Below are 11,251 nucleotides of genomic sequence, written 5' to 3' on the forward strand. Positions count from 1 at the left end.
AGCCTAACGCAGACGCTTAACTGACGGAGCCACCCAGGTGCATATATATATATATAAAATGATTACCACCAAAAGTTTAGTTAACATCCATCACCTCATGTAGTTACACAAAAATGTTTTTACCTATGATGAGAGCTTTTAGGATTTATTCTCTCAGCAACTTTCCAATATATCACACAGCAGTGTTAACTATCGTCATCATTTCTTATATCCTCACTACTTATTTATCTTATAACCAGAGTTTAGACCTTTCGACCATCTTCACATAATTCCTTCACCCCCCCAACTCCTACTTTGCAACACAAATCTGATCTCTTTTTCTATGAGTTCATTTTTTTGAGATTTCACAAATAAATTAGATCATACAGTTTTGTCTTTCTTGGTCTGACTTATTTCACTTAGCATAATGCCCTTAGAGTCCATCCATGTTGTTGCAAATATCAGGATTTCCTTCTTTTTTAAGGTTGAATAGTATCCCATTGTATGTCCATACTACATTTTCTTTATCCGCTCATCTGTCATGGACGCTTAGGTGGTTGCATTGTCTTGGCTATTGTAATTAACGCTCAAGCCCAAGCTTTTAAAACATTCTTCTATATTTTTCCTTAGTGATTTCAGAGATCTCTTTCACATGGAAATCTTTAATCTATCATTTATTTCTTCCTAATGGTATTAGAAAGGGATCTGCCTCAGGTTATGTTCCCCAGGAACAGCCTGAGATGGGCTCGACCAACTGGGACAAGGTTCTCAGAAGAAGAAGAATGAGGTCATCAGATAGGGCAGGGAGGAAATGGGAGCAAGAATGTGGTCTTGGCTGTGGACTAGCTTTGGTTTAATCCTAGAGAAAGCTCTGGAACCCAAACTGTACTACCAGGTTAGTTCCGCCTGGAGGTAAGTAAGGCCTTTCTTACATCTGTGCCAGTCTGCCATTGGCCAGGGTCGGCCAGGAGGAGGGGTGCTAGACAGTTCTCCAGAGACCGGGGCGGTGGCGGGGGGTTGCAGCTGGGCGATGGGTGTACGATTGTAAAGGGATCTGGTGGGGCCCCAAGAGCGTGCACTACGGTTCACCTTTGCACTGCTCAGATCTACTTGCTTTCCCCCTGAAGTTCACTCCATCCAGGTACAGCTTCTCCAGGATTCTGATGGGTCACAATTTCTAGGTAAACTTAGAAGAGGAGAATTAGTTCTAGAGCCTCCCCTGAAAGTCATCATCTCCTTCCTCTGCCACTCACTCATTTTAGCCTTCCCTTCCCTTCTACTCCTGACTTCAGCTGGTATTTCTGCTGGTCTCGATAGCCTACCTGGTGGGTTGACCCTGGCCCTCAACTCTGAAGGGGCGAGTCCCTAGTTACCATGCCCTATCAAGCCATGGTACAAATCAGACTCATCATGGCTATCTGGAGATGTCCCAGGGGATGACCTGAGTGCTAAACATCTTCCTGCTGACCGAATTGCATAGCAGCAGTCTTACCTCCTGGTGATGACCAAGGTCTGTTAACCCTGCCAGTAGGACAAGTCCTTTCTTTGACTGCTGGTCTGTTGGCACAAGGAGACCAAAGTGACCAGGCGGCAGGCGTAGCTCAAAATTCACTGGGACTCTTGCATGGCTCCTGGCAGCAGTGTTCCTCCCCACTCTGGGAATTAGGATCTCTAGACGCACAGGGCCTGAAGTTAGGGGGCTGGCAGCACAAATTCCCCAAGGAGGTTACTGGAAGTGATGGTAAGCAGGGCCACTCCTGCTTCCAATCCTAGGTTTCCAGACTCATATACCTATGCTCTGGGGCACAGCCCCATAAAACAGCCATTGGCTTAAGGTATATATTGCATCCTAAAAAATAGTGCTGGGTCCTCTTCATGCTAGCATTCAAGCTGCACCTTCCAGAGGCTTCCTTTACCCTAAGAGGCTGGCAGCTTCCAGATGGTTACAGCAAATGGCAGTGTGTCCACCACCACGCTTCCTTTGCTGTAAATGGGTCCCTTGGTCAGAGGGAGAAGGAGGCAGCTGTGGGTCATAAGTCACCAGCAGTCACAACAGCCAGGAGCTAGGTGCCCTGCTAGTCAAAGGGATCTGAGTGGGACACCGGCTGCATGCATTACAGGATCTCATTCAAATTTTTCCATATAATTTTCCAGCTATCCTAATGCCTTTTATTTTATTTTAAAGATTTATTTACTTATTTGAGAGAGAGAGAGCATGAGCTGAAGGGGCAGAGGGAGAGGGAATTTCAAGCAGACTCCTCACTGAGCGCAGAGCCCGACGTGGGGCTCGATCTCACAACACTGAGATCAGGACCTGAACCGAAACCAGGAGGCGGACGCTTAACTGACTGTGCCACCCCGGCGCCCTGCCTTTTATTTTAATAGTTTATCCTTATCCTCCCTCATTTTAAATGACCTTTTTATCATATCCTAAATTGCTATGTATCCATGGGTGTATTCCTGGTCTTGCTATTCTGTTCCATTAACCTACTTGTCCTGTTCTGTATCTCCGTCACACAGTGTTTCATATAGTAGAGCTTTGGAGTAGTTTTTCTTATTTGGTAGAGTCTGCTCATCTGATTAGACTCTGTTTATGTGTTACTTCTCTGGGAAGTTCAGGTCGCACAGAGTGAGAATTCAGTGGGTAACTGCTGAGCCGAGGGACAGCCTTGCCGGTTCTAACTCCGCTTTCTCCCAGTTTTAACCCAACCCCTAGATCCCCGACTCTGCTCCTAGGACAGGGCTTGTACACCTCTTCCTCGGGCCCTCTTCCTCCCGTCGAGGGCAGCTCAGGAAGCAGACGCAACGCTTGGCTGGGTTCCAGAGGTGGCCGAGGGCTGAGTTGGGCCTGGATTAGGACATACAGGCAGACCACTGGCGGGTCTGTGCGTCTCACTTCGTCATCGTGGTGTCCAACCAGCTTGGGACAGACGGTGGTGCAGATAATAGGACAAGAAAGGAGCTTCGTCTGGGGATAGCAGGGAACAGCTCAGACATTGGAGCCAGTCCTGCGTTCAAGGCCTCTACAACTCACTCTCTGTGTGATCCTCGTAAGTCACCGAACCTCTCCAAACCTCATTAGTAATCATAAAACCCATTTCCCAGAGTTGTTACAAGGATTAAATGAAATAACATCTGCATATAAAGTGACTGGTAATACAAAAGAGGCTAAAAAATGTGATTCTTTTCCTTCTTACCTTCTCATCTCATTCCTTCTTACATCTCATCTGCAAAATGGGGATGCAAGGCCCTTGTCAGATAACCCTGAAGGGAAACCAGGGCACCAGGAGCTGAGGGAAGGCCCCAGGAGCCGGAAAGTGTCAAGCCCCAGAAACTAGAAGTGATGATAACAATGAAGAACCCTGGCTCTGGAGCTGGGGTTCAAATCCTAGCACGGGTCCCTGCCAGCCGCGTGACCCCGAAGTGATCACTTAACCTTGCTGTGCCTCAATCTCTTCATCTGTGGAATGGGAAGACAATACTATCCACTCCATGGGGTTCTGTAAAGGAAGCGTGAGATATTGTACAGAAGAGCTTAGAACAACCCCAGGCCAAACCCCCACTGCCCCTTTGGCCTGCAGCCCCCTTAGGATGAGGCACTCACATATGTGTTCTGCTCAGCCGACCAACCTCCTTGGCTTGGCTTTGCAGAGCCTCCGGCTGGAACCATGGTACTCCTGCCTTCCTTCACCTGACACTCACTGAGGTGTCATCCTTGTACCGGGCCCAGTGCTGGGGCTGCAGAGCTGAGAAGTCCCTGCCTCCTGTCACACTGGGAAGAAAAACTGGGAGACCGAGAATGACAACGTAGGGTGATCAATAAATGGACAGGGGAACCTGGGGACCTGTGGGAGCCCCGAGGGGGCAGAGGAGACAAGGAAAGCTTCCCAGAGGAGGTAAAACCCCGAGTTGAAGGTTAAAATATGAGAAGGATTGTGTTGGGTGAAGGGGGGGCAGGAGAGCTTTCTATGCAGGGAGAGTTACCTGAGGAAGGCCTAGTGTTGATCAGGCCTGTAAGTGGGTTGTGGGCCTCAGGTAGAAGGTGGGGAAAAGCAAGAAGTGAATTGCAAGGCTGCACGGGGACTGGGGGATTGCAGGCCTCAGAGGGCAGGCTGCAGAGTTAGGACTGTATCCTGAGGGCACTGGGGAGTCAAGGAAGATGTGGAGATGGTGGGAGAATGCAAGATGAGTCTTGCTCTTCCCCATCTGTCATATCTCACCAACCACCAGTGTCTTTGCCCTCTCTGCCGGCCTTGTCTGTTCCTGAAACCTCTCATGCATGCTCCCACCTCAGGGCCTTTGTACTTGCTATTCCCTTTGCCTGGAGAGGGAGGGGTGAAGATTTGTAGTGGGGGAGATGGGGTTGGGCTTAATACCGGGGGTCAGGGTGAGGATCTGGCTTGGAGTTCCCATTTGTTTGTTCTGAATGGGCCTCATTATGTGACCTGCTGGATGACACTGAGGTCATGCTTCAGTGTCCTGAGGGAGGGACAGGATAGATCTCTTGAAAGCATATGTATGGCAGGTGGGGATTGGCCTCCAAGCCTGGGGTCATGAGGCATCAAGGCTTTTGCCATTGGTTGAAGGCTTTCTGTGCCATTGGGGTAACCCTTGAGGGACCTAGGAGGGTCCTCATAGCAGGGATCAAGGCACCTGGTGGGTAGGGTGGTGGGAAGTATTACCCAGTTTCCAGATGAGGAAACAAACTGAGGCTCAGAGAGGTTGGGGGGTTCGCTCCAGTTAGCGACAGACAAAGGCAGGACTCACGCCCAAGTCTGCTCCTGAGCTGGGGGGATCCCCAGGCATCAGCTTCTGATGAGACTAAAACAGTGATGGAGACAGATGGGCTGCAAGGTGGGGATGGTCAGGGTGGCAGAGTTGATGACCTTTGCCAAGAGAGATGCCTTGTGATAAAGCTGGGCCTGGGCTAGGGGCCAGTTCCTCCAGCTGTGAAGGGCACCTAGGGGTTGACAGAGAGAGAAAGAGAAGCCCCCAAGAGAAGTAGGAGGTGGTGGGGTTGGGTGAGGGTGAGCCTGGCCTCTGGGGTGAGGCCCAGCCCCACGTCCACCATCCACCTGTGAATAGCACCAGATCGAGTATCTGCCTCCCTCTTCCCCTCCTCCCCTCCTGCCCTCCTCCTCCTCCTCCACCTCCCCCTTCACTACCTGGCCCTGCCTACGCCTCAGTGCACCCACTCAAAGGGCCTAGTCTAATCCCCTGACATCACCACTGCCCAGCACAGGCCCTTTCTGGCACCCTGGCAGCCCCCCGCCTCGGAGATCCAATTTAGGATCCCCCACCTCAGAGCCCAACTTTCCTTCAACCTTCTCCCTCCTTCAGCTCACAGTTCAGATCAGAGACACCCCAGACCTGGTCCCAAGCTGGAAGGTGGGAGTCTAGGATCTGTTCTAGCCTTACTGTGTGACCCCAGGTAAGTAGCTGTCCCTCTCTGGGCCTCAGGCTCCTTATTAATCGCCCCCCCCACACCACCACCAGGTAATCATATCAACCTATTTTGGCTTCTTCTCAGCACTTTGTTGCTTCAGGAAATTTTGTTTTTATCAGTTCACACCTTTTTATTGGTCTTCCCCTCTGGACTGGGCACCCTTGTGAGACAGGGACCGGACCCATCTTATTATTCACCCTGGTACCAGCCCACAGTAGAGGTCCTATCGAAATCTGCTGACTGAATGTAGACATGGGTGAAGGAGTGAACGGATGTATCTCCCGCCTTTGCAGGAAGGCTGTGGGCCTTTTTTCTCCACACCAGGGAGGAAGGTAAAGCAGTCTTCCATCCCCCAACTGGATAGGAGCAGGGTGGGGGTCTGACCGAGCACTCTGACCCAGTGGGTGGGCAGGGGCTGAGAACTGGACAATGCTCCCTTACGGAGAGACTGGGGACGTTGTGAAGAAGGACCAGAACTCAGCTACCCCCTTGGGCCGCGAGGCTTCTCCAGCTGGACAGGGCCTTAGGTCTGTGTCTGTGTGTCTGTACGGTGCTCTGTCTGGGCAGAGGGCAGCCACTGGCCCAAGATCTTCCAGGACAGCAGAGACTAAAACATGGCTCGATCTCAGGAGTCCTGCCCTCCAGCTGCACCTGTGTGTGTGTGTGTGTCCACTCACGTATGTACCTGTCTGCGCCACATGATCCCAGGGTCCTGGGATGGAGCCCCGCATCAGGCTCCCTGCTCGGCGGGAAGCCCGCTTCTCCCTCTCCCCCTCCCCCTGCTTGTGTTCCTGCTCTCGCTGTGTCTCTCTCTGTCAAATAAATAAATAAAATCTTTAAAAAAAAAAACCAAAACCCTGCCCTCATGGAGCTGATGCTCTAGTGGACGTGGCCTCCGCGTCTACGGAACCACACGCACCCTGCCGGGCCTACACATGCTACAGAAGGAGGGTGCAAACGTGTCCACGTGGGTACATGCAGACCTGTGTGCACATAGCCACACCCGTGATCCCTCTGGGATCATGACCCGAGCCGAAGGCAGAGGCTTGACAACTGAGCCACCCAGGCGCCCTGAGGGCAGGGAATTTTGTCTGACTTGTTCTTTGTTCTATCCCAGCACCTGGAACAGGGACGAGCACACAGTAGGTGTCGATACTATTTAAATGAATGAACGTGAGTGCGCTCACATGTCTGGTGTGGGCCCGTGTGCCAACGTGTGGTGTGTGTGTGTGTAGACGTGCGCGCGCTCCTGTGTCTAAGCGTGTACCTCGGCGTGGGTGATATTGCTCACATGCCACCACTCCCACCCCTTTTCCAAACTCCTCGGAAGCCAGGGCCCAAGGCCTGGGTCCCAGCGGGGCGGAGCAGGAGGCGGCCTCCTCAGGAGAAACTGGATCCCTGGACGTGCGGAGCAGCAGGGAGCAGGGCGGCCCCTTTGTCCCCCGATAATCCCCTCCCGCCTTTGACCCCTCCCTCCCAGCAACCAGGGTTTAAGGTCGAGTTTGGGGACTGTAGGGGACTAGGGTGTCACCTCAGTGTCCCCTTCCCTGCCTGTCCCTTGCTTCTGGGGCTTCTGCACCTGGGCCCCCCCCACACCCGCCCTAGGGTGTGACTCCTTCCCTCCCTCTTGGGCGGCCTCAGCGCTCAGCCCAGGTATAAAGCCACCTGAGGGGCAGGAGGACAGGTGCCCCAGAAAAACCCAGAGACTGGAGAGAGGAAGGAGCCAAGGAGAGAACATGAGCTATCCGCTAGGTGAGTGGGGGGGGGGCAGATGGAGCGCCAGGGCCTAGAGACCAGGAGGGGAGGGGTACTCTCTGGGCTCTCTGGCCCTTAGGACTCAGGTACCTGGCTGTCTTTGCTTGCTAGGAACCTCCAAATCCTTACACACAGAAGGCTTCGTTCATCACTCATTCATTCATTCAAGAAGAATTACTGAGTGCCTATTATGTGCTAGGTAGTTTTCTAAGCATTTGGGGATACAGCAGTGAACAAACAGACAAAAAGCTATGGTCTCATGGAGATTTCATTCTGCAGACAGATGATACACATCATCGTCATAAGTAAGTAAATTAGTCTGGGTGGCTCAGTCGGTTAAGCGCCTTCGGCTCAGGTCATGATCTCAGGTCATGATCTCTGACCCTGCTCCCTCTCATACTCTCTCTCTCTCCCTCTCTCTCTCTTCCTCTCTCTGTTTATTTGACAGAGAGAGACACAGCGAGAGAGGGAACACAAGCAGGGGGAGTGGGAGAGGGAGAAGCAGGCTCCCCACCAAGCAGGGAGCCCGATGTGGGGCTCGATCCCAGGACCCTGGGGTCACGACCTCAGCCGAAGGCAGACGCTTAACGACAGAGCCACCCAGGCGCCCCCAGTAAATAAAATCTTAAAAAAAAAAAAAAAGTACGTAAATTATAATGCCAGTTTGATATAAGGTGAGTGCAGTGAGCCAATTTTTTGAATGAATGAATGAATGAATGAATGGGCCTTCACTTTCAGCCTTCCCTTAAGTTCTGAACTTAGGGAACTCAGGAATGTAGAAAGGGGAACAAAGGAGGCCATCCCAATTTGCCTCTCATCTCCATTGCTTCCCGCTGGTGACCTTAGGCAATCTCTCCCCCCCTCCACCCCCGCTGAGCCTCAGCTGGGACCATAACTGGGCCTGAGCTGTAAGGGGACAATTCGCAGCATTTACTCAAATTTAAAATGAGCACACCCTCCAATCCAGATATTCCTTCTTTCTCTCTCTTTTTCTTCCTTCCTTTCTTTCTTTCTTCCTTCCTTCCTTCCTTCTTTCTTTTCTTTCTTTCCTTTCTTTTTCTTTTTTTCTTTCTTTTTTCCTTCTTTCTTTCTTTTTTTTGATAAAGATTTTATTTATTTGACAGAGAGAGACACAGTGAGAGAGGGAACACAAGCAGGGGGAGTAAGAGAAGGAGAAACAGGCTTCCCACTGAGCAGAGAGCCCCATTCGGGCCCCTGGGATCATGACCCGAGCTGAAGGCAGAAGTTTAACGACTGAGCCACCCAGGCACCCCTTATTCCCACTTTCAAAAGTGCCCAAAGAGTCTGGGATAAGGATGTTCATAGCAGCATTCAGTCATTCAACAAATATTTATTAAGCTCTGTGCTAGGTGCTGGGGAACCAGCAGCAAATGAATCAGGGGAGGTTTCCTCTTTCCTGGAGACAAGATTCTAGGGGCAGAGACAGTAACAAACAAGCAGACAAATAAATAAATAATGAAATAGCAAGTCTCTGAAGACTATAAATCAGGGAGAGGGGGACGCCTGGGTGGCTCAGTTAAGCATCTGCCTTCGCCTCAGGTCGTGATCTCAGGGTCCTGGGATCAAGCCCCTTGCGGGCTCCCTGCTCAGCGGGGAGCCTGCTTCTCCCTCTCCCTCGGCCTGCCGCTCCCCCTGCTTGTGCTCTCACACTCTCTCTCTCTCTGGCAAATAAATAAAATCTTAAAAAAAAAAAAAAGAAAGAAGAAATAAATCGGGGAGGGGGAGGGGGCTTTTGATATCTGGTCAGGACAGCTTATCTGAGTTGAGGCCTGAAGAACAAGAAGGAGCCAGGGTTGGGAAGGTTTGGGGGTGGCCACGGCGGGGCCCAGGAAGGCCTGAGGGGGAATGGGATGGGAGGACAGTACAGAGGGGCCAGGCCTTGTAGGCCGCAGGAGGGCTTTGGTTTACACACTTCCACTGTGTGAGGTGCGAGCAGAGGGAGGGTTCAGGCACAGGAGGGATCTAGTTGAACTGGGGGGCTGTTGGGGGGAGGGCAGCAAAGGTCGAAGCAGAGACGGGGGTGGGGGAGACTGCTGGTTCTAAGAGTCCAGGGAGAAGGTCTGGTGGCTGGGACGCAGGGGGGTGGCAACGGAAGGAGGGGGAAAGTGGATAGATTCTGGATGCATCTTTTTAACTTTTAAAACTTTTTTTTTTTAAGATTTTATTTATTTATTTGACAGAGAGAGACACAGCGAGAGAGGGAACACAAGCAGGGGGAGTGGGAGAGGGAGAAGCAGGCTTCCTGCGGAGCAGGGAGCCCGATGCGGGGCTTGATCCCAGGACTCTGGGATCATGACCCGAGCCGAAGGCAGACGCTTAACGACTAAGCCACCCAGGTGCCCCTCAACTTTTAAAACTTTTTATTGAAAAGAACAAACAGAGGGCGCCTGGGTGGCTCAGTTGGTTAAGCGACTGCCTTCGGCTCAGGTCACGATCCCGGAGTCCCGGGATCGAGTCCCGCATCAGGCTCCCTGCTCGGCAGGGAGTCTGCTTCTCCCTCTGACCCTCACCCCTCTCATGCTCTCTCATTCTCTCTCTCTCAAATAAATAAATAAAATCTTTAAAAAAAGAAAAGAAAAGAAAAGAACAAACAGAAAAGTACACGACTCGGGCGCCTGGGTGGCTCAGATGGTTAAGCATCTGCCTTCAGCTCAGGTCATGATCCCAGGGTCCTGGGATCGAGTCCCACATCGGGCTCCCTGCTCCTTGGGAGCCTGCTTCTCTCTCTCTCTCTGTCTCTCATGAATAAATAAATAAAATCTAAAAAAAAAAAAAAATTAAAAAAAAAAAAGAAAAGTACACGACTCATGAAGTGTACAGCTCAATGAATTTTCACAAAGTGATCATATCCTTGTCATGAGCGCTCAGATCAAGAAACACAGAGCCTGGCTGACTACGTTTTAAGGACAGAGCCGACAGGATTTACTGTGGGGGTGGATGTGGAGAGCCAGAGAAAATGAGGCACCAAAGAGGACCCCAGCTTTTGACTTGAGCAAAGGCAAGAATGGAAGCCCCCTTGCCTGAGGTGGGGAAGGCTGGGGGAGGAGGGTGGAAGGGGACCCCAGAGTTGAGTATTGGATACTTCGAGTGGAGATGCTTACTGATATCCAAGAATGTCAAGCAGGAAGTTGAATACATCGGGTCTGGGGTTCAGGGGAACGTTCTGGGCTGGAAATAATCTTACACGGTGCTGCTGCCCCGACTTGGATCCACAAAATTGTTGCAGGCCACAAGGGCTATGCCGCTTTGAGGAGCTGTGACACAGAACGAATGAACCAGCAGGCGGGCTCGGGGTCCGAGTGGATGCCGACCTTTGATTTCCTCCACCAGCCCAGCTCTGCCTGCTGCCCCTGCTGCTGTCACCCCTCAGTCCGGGGGCCCCCATCTCCCCAGCTGAGCCCATTAGTCAAGCCTACAGCCTGGCCCTCTACATGCAGAGGAATACATCAACGCTGCTTCAGACTTATGTGAGTGACACTGGGCACAAGCAGGGGACGAGGGCAGCGGGACACTGCCCTCCTGGCCCAGCCCTGGGTAGCAGAAGCAGAGCAAGGCCAGGAGAAGGTCCCCTCCGTGAGTCTGAGGCTTCCGGGGCTCTGTCAACTAGAGACTCGCTCGGACGGTGTCACTGATAGCTGGTGACCCAGGGCTAGTCGTTCCTTCTCTCTCTCTCCGTCTCAGCTCCCTCATCTGCAAAATGGAATTGTGATCCTGCTTTTGCTCACCTTGCAGGACTCTTAAAAGACTCAAAGGGAGCACAAACAAAGAAAGACTTTACAGGGTCGTGATTATTTCCACAACCCCCTCGTGCTGGGTGCTCATGTGAGCCCTATGCTATGCTGGGCACCCATCCCCATTATCTCGCTGACTCCTCAAACAGTTCTGAGGGACGGAATTATAATCAGATAAGGAAACTGAGTCTCAGAGAGGGTGAATAATTTGCTCAAGGTCACACAGCTAAATCACTGGCAGTGCCAGGATCTTAAGCCAGGTCTGTGGCATCAGACGCCCCCCCCCCCCCCCCCCCCCCCCCCCCCCCCCCCCCCCCCC

At 51.9% G+C, this 11,251-nt stretch overlaps 1 protein-coding gene across 1 annotated transcript in view; it reads right to left on the reverse strand.

The window, feature by feature from the left end:
* Window positions 1-346: 346 nt before the first annotated feature.
* CTF1 (cardiotrophin 1) overlaps window positions 347-11,251 on the reverse strand; it is a 17,501-nt gene continuing 6,596 nt past the window's right edge. The window contains exon 4 of the mRNA XM_034988835.1: window positions 347-1,165. Within this exon, the coding sequence (XP_034844726.1) occupies window positions 1,157-1,165 (9 nt within the window). The 3' untranslated portion in view covers window positions 347-1,156. The remainder of the gene's footprint in view (window positions 1,166-11,251) is intronic.

The sequence above is a fragment of the Mirounga leonina genome, unplaced genomic scaffold, assembly GCF_011800145.1.
Source record: "Mirounga leonina isolate KUSES-001 unplaced genomic scaffold, KU_Mleo_1.0 Mir_454, whole genome shotgun sequence".
NCBI lineage: Eukaryota > Metazoa > Chordata > Mammalia > Carnivora > Phocidae > Mirounga > Mirounga leonina.